This window comes from Sinocyclocheilus anshuiensis, unplaced genomic scaffold (assembly GCF_001515605.1).
Source record: "Sinocyclocheilus anshuiensis isolate Anshui unplaced genomic scaffold, SAMN03320099.WGS_v1.1 scaffold1406, whole genome shotgun sequence".
NCBI classification, from domain to species: domain Eukaryota; kingdom Metazoa; phylum Chordata; class Actinopteri; order Cypriniformes; family Cyprinidae; genus Sinocyclocheilus; species Sinocyclocheilus anshuiensis.
This window is the reverse complement of record NW_015557146.1, coordinates 179,755-197,921: the sequence shown is the minus strand read 5'-3', so window position 1 is coordinate 197,921 and position 18,167 is coordinate 179,755. Positions and strand designations below refer to the sequence as shown.

Here is an 18,167-nt window from a genome sequence, read left to right as displayed (position 1 = left end):
TCAGTGAACTACGGCTCTGTGTAGTAAATGCTGCTCCATCTGAAAGCATGTGAAAATACCACATTTAATAACATATTTTTACTCCAAACTCACTTCATAACGTCAGTCGAGTGTTTGAAATAAATCCTTCTGTGAGATGATGTGGCTTCTTACACAGAATAAGGCACGCAACATATTTCATAGTATTTAAGCAGTGATAAAGGCATTAAATTATAAATTATAATAATAAGAACTCAGATAAACCGTATATTGCCATAGTCGTGTGTTTATTAGTCATCAATGAAAGAGATTTACTGCTGATCACAGAACCGTGCTTCACTGAAAGATACGCATGACAATCGCAGCTTCTGTCGAATCGCGATCTCGATTCCATTTCGATTAATCGTGCAGCCCTAACTGGATCCTCAATGAAAGACGAGGGAAACAGCCTTCCTGTGTTTATTTATCTGCTCCGGGAGACCATTAGGCCGCTGCAAACGCCCAGCACAATGTCAATAAAGCCATTAGTAACGCGTAACGGGACATCTTCGCGTAAATTAAGTGAAGAGCAAACCCTGAATGTACTATGGTGATTTTCTTCAAAATAAGGCCCTGATAAATGAGGCGCTGGAAGGTGATACACAGATAATGCCACTGTCTGCTGCGTGATGACGATCAGAGGGAAGGGAAACACCTTCTGCTAAAAACACAACCAGCTAACCCTCAAACACACACACACACACACACACACACACACACATAAATAAATAAAATAGTAATAAAATAAAATAAAAATTAAAAAGCAAAGACTGTACTTCAATTAGGAATGACTAAATAAATAAATAGACTGTTACCAAGGACATTTTTGCTAATATACTTTAAATACATAGTAAAAAGTAATTTATTTATTAATTTACAATTTATTTAAAGTACATTTGTCAATATTTTTATGGTAAGTCTCTATATACTTAAACAATATTACAATATTAAATGATAATTTTTGAAATGCATTTTAAGTCAATTTTAGAATAATACACCATTCTTTAAATATACTATGTATTCATTTATTTATATACATTTCTAAATGTTTTTTTATACGTACATTAAGCAAATTTAGAAAAAAAGTAGCTTTTTTTTTTTTTACAATAAGTAAAGAAAATAAAAATAATTTTTAAATAATATTTTTTTTCTACATGTGCATTAATCACATTTACAAAAATATGTATGTTAGAATAAATACATTTAGAATCATATTTTAAAATACTTTACAAAGTACATTAGGCATATTTACGAAAATATTTTTTTACAATAACTATAAATTAAAAAGTTTTTTCAACGTACATCGAGCATATTTAAAAATGTAAAAAATGTACTTAAATTAAAAAAAAAAAATTTGAATTTCAAATGTTTTTCTACATGCAAATTAATCATTTACAAAATTTTTTTATAAAAATAAATTAATAAAAAGATAAATAAATAAATGTAATTTAGAACTGAAAAGCAAGCTATTGTTTTTAGGTTCTGAATTGGCGATAAACAAACAAACAAACAAACAAACTCACCAAAAATCAGATAAAGGAAAATGCATCACAGCAAAACTGACGGGAAATACTTGCTGTATGACTGTAAATATGAGATGAAACAATGCAGCAGAATGCATCGCAGAAGCTCTGCACAAACATTTGTATTCTGTGTGCTTTTAGTTGAGCATCTAATTACAGCATCCACAGACTAAATGGCTCGACAGGAGGCTTTTCTGGGGAGGGCAAATGGAAAAACGCCTCAGTGGAGCCATTTTTATTATTGCACTTAATTGCAAACGCAGCTTGGGAGGCGCCGGGACTCGAGGAAGTGAAACTCCGAACAAAGCCTGACAGACACCGGAGAGGAATAAGAAGTTTTCTGTGACTCATCCGTCCGTCCGATGGCTTTGGAGCGAGGGGTGAAGATGCAAACGCGAGCGCTGGAGGCAGCAGATGCTGGTTTTGCGTGGTGAATGGCAGCGGTCTGAGCAGAGAGATGCCCTTTCAGACTCGCTCTTCTTTAAATATTAACAGCTGCTGCTGCTCAGTGTTCGGCCGGCAAGATCAGTAATCGAGTCAGACATCGGCCGGAGAACATTCACATGCTGCGCTACAGGAGCACGTCTTTAAGATAGAGGAGCAGAACGACAAAATAGAGCATAAATATTGAGGTTTGAAGACCACATGCTTAGTATGAATGCTGATTAGGGCTAGCTGATGAAGACTAAAAGCATAATAATAATAATAATAAAAGACAGAAATGCAAATATTTGTTAGCTTTTTGATCATAATTAATATTCTACAATTAAACGGGTGTTTTATGTTTTTCTTCAGCAGTTAGCAAATAAATAAGCATCATTATTATTAATAATACTAATAAAAAAATATAAAAAGTAAATATTTTAAACAGCAGTTAACATACAAATCAGCATGAAAAAATGAAACTCATAGTTAGGACTTTTTCCTATGCTAATTTAAAAAACAAATAATTTTCTCTTTAATTAAAAAATATTTAAAATTCTAAATGTTTTTTTTTTCCCAACATGCACAATAAAGCATATTTTTAAAAGGTACCTTACAAAAGCAAGCAAGTAAGTAAGTAAATAAGTAAATAAATAAATAAATAAATAAATAAATGGTAATAAAAAAATAGTACATTCATTTAACGTACAACTAAAAATCTCCTGGATAAATGTGCTCTTATTAAACTAAACTAAACTAAACTAAAATAATAAAATAACCATTTTTTTAAATAAGTAAATTTATTTGTAAATTCTAAATGTTTTTTTTCTACATGCACTTCTAACATATTTATAAAAACATGTGCTTAAAAATAAATAAATTAATACATTTCATGTAAGTTCATTCCTTTAATGTACAACTTTAAAAAAACTCTTATTTTAAATAAAATAGAATAAAAAATGGCTAAATAGACACATTACAACAAAACAAACACAACAAAACAAAACAAAACAAAACAAAACAAAACTAAACAAAACAAAACAAAACAAAAAACAGGAGAACAACTAGATCTTGGAAAGTAGAAATTGAGAGCAACAAACGCAGAAGAACATGACTATTTCCGTCTCTGAAAATGGCCTGAAGAACGCAAACCAACCTCAGCGACGCTCCAACCTCTCTCTCAGGATGAAGAGCCGTTCTCGAGGAGGCATTACTGGACACAGCTGTGAAAGTTTCTGCTCCAGAGACGAGTGTTTGATGCTCTTCTGCGTCCTGTCGCTCCCTGTGGCCAATCAGGCCTGATTGCGGCTCTACAAGTTCACAGGATCAAAGCAGCATAAACTCCAGCTCCCTCTTTCCGAGTCGGACCGAATCTCCGTCCTGAAAGCCCCGGGTGAAGCAGAGGAGCAACGCGGTTCCTCGAGGTGCTCCTTAAGCGACCTCATCAGCGGTGAAAACAATCGAGAGTCGCGCAAACATCTGATTGACAGCAGCGCCGAGGATCAAACTCCGCCGTGATCTCAGAGCCGCATGCAGAAGTTTGATGCCGCACGAGCTTTTCTACGACTGTCAATTATCTCTGCGCAACAAACAGGAAGTGAGCAGCTTGTCATCATTAGCGGCGGCGGTAGACAGGAGTCGTCTGCGAGATCGAGATCGAGGCCCAGAGCAGGGAGGCTATATAAAGAGATGCCAGATACTAAAATAAAAATACTAAACGCGTGAAATTCAAACATTTTTCTAAATGTGCATCATAAATAAATAAATAAATTTTTCCTAGAAGTTTAAAATAAATAAATAAAATAAATAAATATTTATGTAACTTATAAATATTTTTCCTAGAAGTTTAAAATAAATAAATAAATAAATAAATATTTATGTAACTTATAAATATTTTCCCTAGAAGTTTAAAATAAATAAATAGATGGATAGACGGATAGACAGACAGACAGACAGATAGATAGACATATGTAAATTGTAAATATTTTTCCTAGAAGTTTATCATACATAAATTAATTAATAAATATTTATGCAAATTTTAAAATATTTTTCCTAGATGTTTATAAATACATTTTTCCCCTACATGTTTATCATGCATATGTAAAAATATGTACCTTTAAAAAATAATAAGGATGTATCTTTTTTGAAAATAAATATGCTTGAATACATAAAGTATTTTTAATTTCTACATTTTTAAACATATACATTAAGCATATTTACAATATATCTTTGTTAAATACATATTAATAAATGACTAAATATTAAATACATTTCAAAAATATATATTTACATTTTTAAATAAATGAAAATGACTTATTTCATGTTTATCACAAACAAACAAATAATATTTACAATATTAAATAAATATATTTTACTTATTTTAAATACATATTAAATACAATATTAAAATAGTACATTTATTTTAAAGTAGTACTGACATTTTTAAATTATTACAAATAAAAAATTATATGCAGATTCTAAATATATTTCCTTCATGTTCATCATGAATAAATAAATACATACATCACTAGTGAATGAATGAATAATGAATGAATAAATAAATACAACTTCTAAATATATTTAATTGAAAATAATAAAAAATGAATAAAGTAAAAAGTCTCAAATACATGCACAGCGAACAAATTCTAGATGAACTTGAGCTTAAATAAACAAACAAACAAATTAACAAACATTTAGAATTTACATTTTTTATTTTATAGTTTTAAAAATAGCACCAAACAAGTGCGCAGTGTGTCATCTTTAGCGGCGGCTAACGGGAACAGTGCAAGATCGAGTCCCAAAGCAGGACGGCTTTATAAACAGACGCCGCATACTAAACGACAGTCTCGCGCTTTCACAGGAAACCGATAATGGATTGCGAGAACACACCGGCGACAGAGTCCATGCATTTTGCCAGATCTTAACACGGCTAAACAAGCGCATTATACACCGGGGAGCAGCTGGGAATTGATTTTGTTTATGAGAGGAGGACAGTCATAATGCAGTGGGCAAATACAGCTGCGCACGAGTAACACGCATCTAATCTAATCGCTGTCATCTGTCTGATCTTCATTACAACACAACTGAGAGAGAAAAGACTCAAGTCCAAGCGCTTCTCACTGTCATTCAGTGGAGGATGTAAACACCCATTAGAATACTATATTAAAAATCATTTCGGATAAAATCCAATAGGAATGGGAAAATTTCCCTTAAATGTAGTCAATATTTCTTCATGAAACATTCATACATTTTAGCTCATTTTGCCTTGACTACATTTTTTAGACAACTGAAGTTTTACAGTTTAGCTGAAAATAATGTGCAACATTATGAAAAATGAAAAAATGTAACTTAAAAAAATATAAAAATTGTACATATAAAATGTCAATATTTTGTCAATTTATCATTTTCTTTTTTGATGGCAACTTATTTTAGAGAAATAATTTTTAAAGATTAGAATTTAGATGACACATATTAAACTGATATACAGTAAGTCAATATTTCAATGTCATATTCATTCATTTTTACATTCAAATTTTAGTCCTCTTCATCCTAACAATATGGTATATGATGTGTCAAGAAAAATGTGCAAAATTATGAAGTCAAATTAACTTAAAATAATATAATAAATTTCAAATATATTTATATATATATAATTTTAAAATTGATTACACAATATATTTATAATGTTTATATATTAAAAATAATTTTTATTTTATTTATTCAGTAACAGTTAAATTTAACTTAATTCAATTAATTTTATATACATGTAAAATGTCAATATTTAGTCAATTTTACCCCGACTAAAATGCCATAAAAATGTCATAACAAAAAAAAACAAAAAACCTTTAAATAAATTAATAAATAAAAAAGTTAAATTTAACTGTTACTGAAAAAATAAAATAAAATAATAATTTAATAAATTAAAAATAATAAATATAGCCTAAACAATATAATGTAATTATATAATATAATATAATATAATTATTAAACAATAAATAGTTAGAGATTGATTATAACATGCTTTTACAAAATATTATTCATTTTTTCTGTTAACATGTTATTACAAAAATGACATAACAGTACAATATGCATATTACACAAATACTGGTAAAAAAGCAGCTCCAAAACACACTAGCGCCACAGTGCTAGCCGTCAGCCACGTGTGTAACTGGACTCCGTGTGCTCTGCTAACACGGGTCAGCGCTAATTACCGGCTCATATTGAGCGAACGCGGATCAGCCATAGACAGAGAGATTATTGGGAGAGGAGGATCAATAGACGGCCGGGGTTTGCTGGACCTTAAAGACGCGACACACCGGACGCTAAAACAGCAGGCTCAGCTCTGGTTTATACGCCGCGCGTCTCAATCGCAGACACACACTGAGGAAAGTCATGGCCTCCGGTGCATTAATGTTTTATAACGCACTTTTCCCTGCTGGACGCGGCGTTTCCACCGGAGAACAGCGGGGACGCTAATCAGCTGTGCTCTTTTACTCCAAATCACTCTTGGCAGGGCTTTAAGAGCACGCTGAGGCTAATACCCACAATCCCCCGGGGCCGGGCATCCAATGCTGCGGTTTATCAGGCATGTGGAGAGAAACCTCTCATAACCGGACCACAAATACTATGTTAGAGTCTTACGAGTTTAAAAACTATAATTTAATATCTGAAGTATATTGATTCAGCATCTTTATGCCATTTCAAGCTACTTTTGACACGCAATCGGAAGTTGCATTGAAGTAAACTGTTATGATTTACAATAAGATTCAATTTAAAAAACAAGTAAACAATATTTTTTGTTGTATTTTCCTGTCAAATAACGGACTTCCTTTGGAATTCTTCAGCTTTTTAGAACTGCCGGTTTCTCCAGTAGTGGGCGGAACTAACGCGCAAACGGCAATCTCATTGGCTGGTGCTCACTTAATATCATCCCTGTTTTGATTTCAGCAAATCAATTCGAGCGAATGCAGACAAAGTGATTAATATTCATGACTCCAGCAGCTCATTAATCGTTAGCACGTTTTATATTGTTATTAGTAGTAGAATTCGTAGTAGTATTGCTATCTTATAAGTATTACTTTTCATTTTTTCCCTTTTTTTTAATAGAAACACTAAATGACAAACAATATTTTAAGCACCACCACCAGTCCTAAGTTGAGTTAAAATGACAAATATGCATTCATACATGGTTATTCTAATTACTAAAGTTCTATCATCAAATAATATAGTATAATCAAATATTTAATTTTAGTCTGGTGAGTAAAGTAAAAAATGTACTAGCCAATGGCAATTCTATTGCCAAGGTGTCCATAGAGGGTTGCTTATTGTAAAGCGTAATTATGAATTTTATTTCTTTAAATTTAATTGAAAATTATATTTATATTAACATAAAACTATATAAATTAAAATCATGCAAATAAATTTACTTTATTTGTTATAATAATTTAATGTAGCATAATAAAATACATGTATTAAATTTTTTTTTTTTACTACTACTACTGTTAATATTATTGTTATATATTTATTACTTATATTTTTAATGAACTATTATTATTATATTACTTACTATTAATAAATTATTTATTAGTTTATATTATTATGATTATTATATTAACTCCATAAACTGAAATTCAATGAATACATTAATTTAATTTATTATAAATTATATTATTATCATTATTATTATTAAATGTCAGTTGAAAAGGGAAAGTTTAATTGTTTACTATTAAATTAATTTATAGTTTTACATTATTATTATTATTATTATCATTATTATTATTATTATATAAATTCAATAAAAATAAATAAAAATATTTAGAATATTTTTAAATTGTGTCTACACACACATTAGTTTATTATTTAATACATTAATTACATTTATTATGAATTATATTATTATTATCATTAAAAATGATGTAATTAAATGTCAGTGGAAAAGGCGAAGTGAGGGGGAGAGACTTGCAGAAAGGAAGAAAGAGCTGTAGTAAAAGGAACAGAGATGGACGGCAAGATTACTCTGAGGATTAGAGACGATGGTACCGACTGAGTTGATTTCTGTATAGAGAAATTTTTTTATAGAAATGTGCGAGACGGTGAGATTTCTTCAGAATGGATGAGTCATGAATTGAACTTTGAAGTGCTGAGCATCTCTGATCAGAGGCAGCGACACTTCAAACCAGACGCAGAGAGAGAAAAGTGACATTAAGATTCCTCAAACTGCGCCTGAGTGGGACAAACGAGACAGAGTCGAATTTGGAAATGGCAGCACGAAAGCTGTGATTTAAAAAAATGGCTAATAAAAGGGGTTCGGTGGCAGGGTCAGAACAGTCCAATTAAAACCGCGCGAGGAGCGGCAGAACAAACGCGGCTCGTCCTGCAGGGTAGCAGCCAATTAAACGCGCCTGATCAAACGGCATGGGCTGCGGTGAGATCATCCTCTCTGGCGCTCGGCAGTGCTAACGAGTTCCTGCGCCCAGAGTTTGAAGGAGGAAGGGTCACAGCGTGAACTCTGGAAGTGAAGGATGAGATTAGAGATGAGAAGAGGTGAAGAAAGCAAGGCAAACTGACAAAGAGATACTGTCTACTTAGGCTTCTACCTTCTAATAAAGCACTGATTTAGGACATTCTTCATAGGCAGCAACTCAAATGCAGCTCCTCACACAAAAGACCCAACCCCAAACTGACTACAATTGAGTTTTCCATTAGCATGCTACTAAGCTAACAGCACAACACTCTAATAATTATGAAAATACATAGCACACATAATTATGAGGTAAAATAATGTACTTCTAACCCTAGGCCTAACTGCTTTGCATCAATTTGATCTATCCACAAAAGATGACAAGAGTTTCCTGCTAACATGTTGCTAAGCTAACATCACAACACTCTAATAAGCATCAAAATGCATGGCACACACAATTATGTAAAAAAAATACTGCACTTGTCACCCTAAAACTTAATGCTTTGCATCAATTTTATCCATCCACAAAAAGATGACACGAGTTTCCTGCTAACTAAGCTAAGCTAACAGCACAACACTCTAATAAGCATCAAAATACATAGAACACACAACTATTAGCTTAAATAGTGCACTTGTAGCCTTAAACCTAACTATTTGTAATAATTTTATCAATCCACAACAGATTACACAGGTTTTTCATCAACATGTTGCTAAGCTAACAGCACAACACTCTAATAAGCATAGAAATACAGAGTAAACAAACATATTAAATAAAAAATAGTGCACTTGTAACCCTAAACCTAGCATTTTTATCAGTTTTATCAATCCACAACATATTGCAAGAGCTTTTCACTAACAGGTTGCTAAGCTAACAGCACAGTACTCTGCTAAGCACAAAAATACATAAAATATTAGCTAAAATAGTGCATTGTAACCCTAGGCCTAACTGCTTTGCATCAATTTTATCCTTCCACAAAAGATTACACGAGTTTCCTGCTAACTAAGCTAAGCTAACAGCACAACACTGTATTTTAATAAGCATCAAAATACATAGCACACACAGTTGTGTGGTAAAATAGTGCACTTACGGCCTTAAACCTAACTAACAGATTACAAGAGTTTTTGGCTAACATGTTGCCAAGCTAACAGCACAACATTCTAATAAGCTTAAAAATACCTACAAAAACATATTTGGTAAAATAGTGCACTTGTAACTCTAAACCTAGCATTTTTCTCAGTTATATCAATCCATTCATTTGCTATCTTGTATGGATTTTTTTTCCCCACTTAGCCTGACGCAATGCATTCTGGGATTGCCTTATCCACAAAATATAGCCTGCGCTACAGCTAAATCTAGGCAACTTTTACAAAAGCCTTAACATCTGGAGTTAACCTATGACGCCGTCTAAAAAACAGAAGGTATTGGAAAAGAGCTAATGTTTTGGGAAGGTGGTCTGACACCTTCGGATTTCGGGATTTTCACGATGCCAAACCCGTGGCTGTGCGGTCCAGCGTTCCCGCTCTGATCTTTTGTTGGCTAGCACTCTGAACCCAGCGCTCTCACAGCGTGTCCAGGGGCAAGCTAAGGCCAGACACACCTGAATGTGTAAAGAAGCGTGCGAGCGTCTGACACCTCGCAGGAAGCGAGCAGATGGCGAAACCTGGGCTGCTGTTGGTGTTGGATTCTATGAAGAGCTAGCTCTGGGTCGCTGGTGGACAAGACTGCCAAGAAGGGCTGAAAGCCAGGGTCAGAATGAAAAGAAAAACAGCGAGGCTACAAGAGAAGAAAGCGGAGGAGGGGAAGCGAGGGTTCGCCACCCGTAGTGACACGGAGGAGGAGAAGCAGCAGCGATGGCTGCAGGTGTCTTCGCCTCGATTTTCTCCAAGACTCCTCCAAGGACTCTCAGAGGACTCTGCGACACGGTGGAAAAGCAGATGGCACATCTTAAGCATTCTGCTCACCGCTCTTGTGGGCAGCCAGAAGGCAGCTAAAAACAAACCTAAGCCCCTGGAAAGAGCACCGGCAGATTTACAGCAAAGCCTTCCTGTGTTTTCTCTGCCGCAGGTGGGCAGACACACCCTGAAGACGGCAAGGTGACTGGGTACTTAATGAAGTCACCAGCTTCAGAAGCTGGCCAGGGACAAAATGAAAGAAGAGCCCACTGGAGACCACAAATTGCAGCTGCAATGGTGGACAGTTTAATTGATTTTGATTGATGTCCGCGCAGACGTTCTGGAGCAGAGGCGCTCTCATCTGGGAGCGAGCAGACACATGTGTCGTCCTTTGTATAAGTGTGTATGGGGCTTGCTCTTCTGATAAGGTTCGATGTAAATGCGGGCCCACAGCAGATGGGGATGAGAGAGCGAAGGGGGGAGCAGCCGTTTTTCCCCCCTAGTGCTACCTCCTGTGTTCCTTCCTGAGCCGCATGGGTCTTGCCAAAGCCAGGATTTTCATGTAAAACTGGGCTGCCTACAAAAACCCTCAGATTGGGTTCGGGCCCAGGAAGAAGCCTGCAAGCTGCCTGCTCCAGTGCTCGGCATTGACAAGGCAGATGGCTAGACATCAGCGCACGGGGAACAAACGGATAACTCGATGCTGAGGACGACAGAGGTTCTGTGATTGGCTAGGATGGATTTAGAGTTTCTGCGACAGTAAGATTGGGTCACATTCAAGTTAACCAGAGAACGCTGGTCAGTTTCTTCAAGGGTTTGCTGAAATGGTCCTGCAGGGCAGTGTTTCTCAACTCCAGTTTTGGGGACCCACCTCCCAGAATGTTTTAGATGTCTCACTAATTAAAACATCTGATTCAACTGGGCGGTTGGTCTCGAGGACTGGAAGAGGATACACACTTAAAGCAAGGGGATCCAATTAAACACACCTAACCCAACTACTCGAGGTCTTCAGGATCACTACACTCTCAGAAAAAAAGGTACAAAAGCGGATACTGGAATGGTACCCTAATAAAAGGTATGTACCATTTAGATACAAATATGTACCTTTAAGGTACTAATATGCACCTTTTGGGGGTAAGTAAGGTAAAAGGGTGTACCTGTTAAAAGGGTACCACTGTAGTGACAGATTTTGCAGTGTAGAAATTTCCAGGCAGATGAACTTTACAGGACAGTGGCCCTCTAGGGGCAGGATTGGAAACCACTGACTGTAAGGGTTAGTTCGCCAAAAAAATTGTTGACCCATTTGACTTTAGTCTTACCTCTAATGATTGACAGCTTAGCTTGGACACTGATTTCGCCTTCGCTGTTCTCCGCTACACACTCATAGATGTTCTCGTCTCGAGGCGCCCGTAGAGGCTGGATCCTTAGGACGGCCCCCGCACCTTCATCAAACTCTATTGTCTGTGTAAGAGGAAAGAGAGTCGGTATATTACACTGAAATTGTAAAATGTCATTAACACAGTTGCCGGGTAGTTAAAAATCTGGCCTGAAGACACAACGCCTGTGAATTCAATCCTACAATTGAGAGTTACCAATCCCAAGTGTCTCGAGAGCAAGGCACTTAATTCCTAGTTGCTCAAGGGGGAACAGTCTTGGTAAATGACATGCAACTTCCCTGCTGCAAAGTTTTGGATTGATCAACCGGCATCCCCAACTTTTAACCCTTAACCCTAACTCTTCTCATGTTTACATCAATTAATTCGGATAAAAATTGTTGTGCTCCTATTTTAAGGCGCCAAAATGTCCTCCAACGCCTAGATGTTGCTATGAGCTCAAATTATGTAAGAGAGTTAACTAGGCTTCTGCGGTGCTTTCGCATCTGATGTCATTGTAGCGAAACAGTCGCTAGAATCAATAGGGAATGACAAAGAGGAACGAGGCCCTTTGTAAGCCAGTGGCAAAACTCTCTTTCGTTTTTTGGGGGGTGAGTTTTCAAGGCTACGATAATGAGAAGCAGCCCAGTGACGGCACACTGTCCTAAGTGTGTGCAGATCAATATCAAAGCAAAGCATTCAGGGGAAACAAATTAATTCAAACCCCTCACGAAATGACTTTTAAATGCAACCAAGATGATAATTTGAGTGTACTCTTGGGTTCACACCGAGTGAATCGGATCCACCAACGTGTTTTTGTGTTGATCTTTTTTTGAGGGAAGTTTTTCATCTTTGTTGAATAGTGACAGCGTGGTTAAATGCGGAGCTAGTTTTAATTAAGATACACTAAACATTGATCAACACTACAGCTGCCAGCTGTGTTATGACAAAAGAACACAGCAAACAAGAAAGGAATATAAGACACAGGCTAAAACCCACAGAAGCTAGGATATGTATGCTACGTAAACACGAGATTGAACCAAAAAACAATTCCAGATGGCATTTTGTGAGAAATACCACAGAAACAGCTGATTATTCAACTGATATACTGAATACGTGCTAGCATGCCAAGTCTCACCTCGATGCGTTGAGAGTTCACCCTCTTTCCTTTCTTATTCCAGGTTACTCTTGGCTTGGGGTCACCTGTGGCTTGGCATACGAAGGATACGACACCTCCGGAGACGCCGATCATGTCGACAGGTACTTTTGTGAACCTGGGTGGAGCTAAAGAAAAAGAAAATTTATGATTAGCATTTAGCTGTTTTGGCACCAAAACGCCTTACATTCTGGCAGTTTGGTCAAAAGAGTCAAGAAAGAGATAATGACAGCTGATATCACTTCCTGTTCAGACTGCAAAGTCCATAATTGTTTGGTAGAGCAAAAACAAGACATCAAAAACACCATGGTTCTTTGAACCGTGAGCCTGGTGGAACAGCTCCGGTGAGATTTTCAGCATGTCCTTCTGTAGCAGACGGACACTGACATTTCAGGAAAAAAATAAATAAAATAAAACAATAATACAGCTGATATCACTTCCTGACTGCAAAGTCAAGTTAAACGCATTGCATTGTGGGAAAATAGCCTCTTGCAGTGTTTTTTGCGCATTTTAGTGAATTTAGAATATCATACATTCAACGTAGACATAAAATGTTCATTATATGCTGCATAAATAGTAAGAGTAGCATGCTGCTAGCAAGCTGTAGTAAACAGTAAGTGCAGGTAAAGTGAAGCTAACCCAATTTGTCACAAGGCCACTGTAACAGCAAATCAATTAAATTAAATTACCAAGTGATTGAACACACCCACACACACGCAACTTAACAGTTACTCGCAGCGCATTCTACCGTAAAATAGCGAGTGAGTGGACTACGACTGAAGTGGGCTAGTGACCTGTTCTGCTACGAAAGAGATGTCGACAAGAAACGGGGGCCGTCATGCGTCGGCGCAAATGGAAAGTGGCTGTTTTTCAGCACGCCGGTAATTACACCACAGACAACGTGCACGTTGACACCACCCTGAATAATTTATTGGCCAATGAATAATAAAGTACCTACTACTCTGCCTTGATTTGAAAGCCCCTTGTCAGGTGAAGCATCCAAAACCCTACGCACGTTTCCCGTAAGACATGTCAGCTGTAAGCTAACGACATGCAGGACTGACAGTCACTGACGATAGATCGTGACATAGCTATTCCAGCTTCTGGAGAGCAGGAGCTGTCATCTTTTTTTTTTCTACCATTACTGCTTGTTCTTTGTGGATTACACTACTTTTGGAAAATAGGAAATTGTCATTTTTTTCCTCAGAACCCGGCACAGTTTGTTCTCGGCTCATCAAATTATCATGCTGTCTACCTCAACTATTCTCGGCAGGCCTCCGTTGGCGCTTGCTTTTTTCTCTCCGCGGGACAGTAGGTCAAGCTTGACACAACAAGACATGAGAAGAGGCTCTCTAGGGGGAACACGTTAAAATCCAGAATGCGCACAGATATGAGGAGATGATCATACGGTCAGACAAGCACGGCAAATTAATTATTAACCGCTCGTGGGCAGGCAGGCGAGCCCCTGAATCTCCGGGTGCGGATAAACACACTTGAAGCGAAGTTCCAGAGAGTGGAGAGGATGAAGCCCGAGGACTTTCTGCTTCATTCTGAAGTCATTCTGAACACAAACGCACACAGGTTCGCCACTTTAGTTAGTATGAGTCATAATTGTTTGGTAGAGCAAAAACAAGACATCAAAAACACCATGGTTCTTTGAACCGTGAGCCTGGTGGAACAGCTCCGGTGAGATTTTCAGCATGTCCTTCTGTAGCAGACGGACACTGACATTTCAGGAAAAAAATAAATAAAATAAAACAATAATTTTATTTTCATCATTTTATTTTAATACATTTTATTATTCTAATTTTAAGGATTTACCGCATTGTGACATTGTTTTCATGATATTTTCCAACCATTACAGTATCATAAGAAAGGAGAATCCCTATTAAGAATTATACAATAATTGCAAAAACAACCTCAGAAGTAAAACATCTGTACAAGAATACAGTATGTTCAGGGGGAGGAGAGAATTGGCTGAATTATTATAAAAATAATAATAAACAAAATGGGGGTAATTAAAATTTACTCCTATATTGTGATATTATAGAAATAATAAAAAGTAAATGAAATAATAAAAAGTAAAATGTTATATAATAATATAGAAATAATAATAAAATATAAATAAAATAATTACATTTGTAAAAAACAGGTGCCTGTTATAATGTTATGATCGAGGCTCTGGACTCTGAGCACAACTGGTTTTTCTATAACAAACTATAAAATATTTTCTATAAACACGTTAATGCCCTGGCAGTGGCAAATAGCTTTGGTTTTATATTTGTTAATCGTTGTCCAGCACTAATATATAGATAGATAGATAGATAGATAGATAGATAGATAGATAGATAGATACAATAACAAAAATATATATTAAAAATGTTTGTAAGAATTTTATAAAATATTAAACATGATAAAAATCTAAAATATTTTTGTTAAATAATGAATAAAATATTTAACATGAATAAGAATACAAAAATAGGTGTGCAGTGACTATTTATAGATTGGGCAAGAACATATTGTTAAGGACATGTCTTTTTTCTTGTAGGTCTGTAGAACCTGTAGAATAATCTTTGCGATTTAACTTCACAGTATAGAATCAGAAAGTATGATATACAGTGGGTACGGAAAGTATTCAGACCCATAAAATATTAAACATGATAAAAATCTAAAATATTTTTGTTAAATAATGAATAAAATATTTAACATTAATAAGAATACAAAAATAGGTGTGCAGTGACTATTTATAGATTGGGCAAGAACATGTTGTTAAGGACATGTCTTTTTTCTTGTAGGTCTGTAGAACCTGTAGAATAATCTCTGCGATTTAACTTCACAGTATAGAATCAGAAAGTATGATATATGTATGACAGAGCATGCACAAATCTACTATTGGCATAAAAGATAGATCTAAATTGCTCACTCTTTCGGCCCTGGCTTTGCATCTTTACACTGTAAACACTAAACTGAATGATCAAAGCAAGCAAAAGGCCAAAAGTCCTCAATCAATCATTTAAACAAGAGTCGAAGAGTTGAGCAGGGCTAAAATGTGAAGGGTTACAGATCGACTTCAAGACGAAGGACAGAAAAACCAGCTGTGAGTGATGGACTGAGGTTATAGTTTAACCTCTGTTGTGTACTGTATGTATCCCGAGGTCACACATTCCCGCCGGCAGCGTATCGCCGCTTCACCCGTGACCGTCAGCGGCCACACACAACGGCCTGCAGTGCGCTCGTATATGGATTTTCTGACATCCGCGTCTGACGAGAGCTTGCGAGTGTAATAGAGAAGCTCTGACGAGCCGCGCTACTTCACGAGACAAAGAGGATCACTCGCGCAATTAACCTTTCCACTCGCCGACACTCACTTCTGCAGGTGTTTACAGTACACACGACGCTATGGAGGAGAAACAATACCAAATTAACATGCTTTTCATTTTCCTGATGGCACAAACAAGCACAGATGTGTCGAACAAACGGCGAGTATATGCATATGGTATAATAAAGCAATAACTGATGCCCGGGTACAGGTGTATATGAGGACAACAAAAGTGGCTCATACAATCAGATTTAAAGCTGTAATTATTTCTTTTAGGGCTATCAACAAAAACAAAAAACAATCAAAAAAATTATATATATATAATTTAATAATTTTAATTATATATATATATATATTTATTTATATATATATAGTTATTATTAAAATGATTAAATTACAATAAAACATACAGTATAATCTAAATGATTTATTTGACATTTTATTTGATTATATTATTTTATTATTATACTTCATTATAGTGTATTATTTGTTTTTTAAAACATGAAAATAAGTAATAATTATCTAATAATACATAGTATATTAAAACTAAAATATTTATGTAAAATATTTATAATAGATCATTAAATTCATTATAATAGAGTAGGCAACATTTTACTTAAATCTGTACTTTTTTCATTTAAAAACTCAATATTACAAAATATTGATAATATATGAATAATATTATATTAATTATAATACTGATGCTCACATATATGCAAAAAATTAAATATTAAATTATAATAAAATAATCAAATAGCAGGTAACTTTTCATAAAAATATATTAAAACAAAATATCAATATAAATATAATATAAAGTGTGTAATTTAATCATTTAATTTTATATATATATGCCACTTATTGATTTATTTATTTTTAGGAAAAGACTATAGATGTTAAATATCTACCAAAACATGAAAATAAACAATACTGCTACTATATATACATATATTATTAATATTCATCTTATGGCAGATATGTTATCAATAATTTATCATAACTGAAGGGAAAACGTACTTGTCTTTGTCCACATGCATTACTCTTTTTTAGACTGTTTTTCTCACATCAACAGCTGCAGGACTTTCGAAACGTTTCTGCTGCCTTCATTTGGAGAGACTCCTATAATAGGAGGCTCGGGGTGACAGACGCAGTTAGATGACTAACACCATAATCAACGGAGGAAAAAATCCTTTCGGGCTTATATTCCAAAAAAAAAGAGCTCCACATTATGCTGACAATTAGAAAAATGCAGGCGCAAAAAATGGCTGCCCATCAGCGGCATTTAGGAAAGGCGAGAGAGCATCACTTGTCGCCCATCTTGTTTTAAAATAGCCACCTTTCAACTGCTGATTGAGGCTTATCTGAAAGGGTAAAGAGGAACATTTTGGTATCACGTGCACTTTAGCTCTGAAAGAGCCAATTACGGGGGATCCCGGTGCTGGATAATGTCCTGAGTGGCTGTAATTTGAGAAATCAATGTGAGCAACATGTTCAGGTAAACATCTGCGACGTTTACGCTCTAAACCAACATCTACATACAAGTCAAGCACCTGCTCTTATGATAACAAGACCAGGGTTTTGAACATTCATTTTGTGTTGCCTGCATGTGCTTTTTTTGACTCTCAAAGTGCCGGTACCCATTGCCTTGCATTTTATGAATCACCAAGGAGCACAGTTTCAGCTAAAATCTGCTTTACTGTTCTACCGAACTAAAAAAAAGCCACCTACACCTTGGGTAGCTTGAGGGCGAGTAAATTAACGGCAAATTTTCATTTTTGGCTGAACGATCCCTTTAACGACTTTGGGGGAAGTCGTGGCCTAATGGTTAGAGAGTCGGACTCGTAACCCAAAGGTCTTGTACCGGCAGGGATTGTAGGTGGGGGGAGTGAATGTACAGCGCTCTCTCCCACCTTCAATACCACGACTGAGGTGCCCTTCAGCAAGGCACCAAACCCCCAACTGCTCCCCGGGCGCCGCAGCAAAAAATGGCTGCCCACTGCTCCAG

The 18,167-nt window shown here is 35.7% G+C and overlaps 1 protein-coding gene across 30 annotated transcripts in view; it reads right to left on the bottom strand.

Moving 5' to 3' along the window:
• ptprsa (protein tyrosine phosphatase receptor type Sa) overlaps positions 1–18,167 on the bottom strand; it is a 237,753-nt gene that overhangs the window by 113,519 nt on the left and 106,067 nt on the right. For 29 of the 30 annotated variants that reach the window (XM_016473225.1, XM_016473226.1, XM_016473228.1 and 26 more), the window contains 2 exons: positions 12,829–12,974; positions 11,637–11,778 (listed from right to left, as the gene is read on the bottom strand). The exons of the other annotated variant lie outside the window; for it this stretch is intronic. In XM_016473225.1, coding sequence (XP_016328711.1) covers positions 11,637–11,778; positions 12,829–12,974 — 288 coding nt within the window. The remainder of the gene's footprint in view (positions 1–11,636; positions 11,779–12,828; positions 12,975–18,167) is intronic. 30 annotated transcript variants of the gene reach the window in all.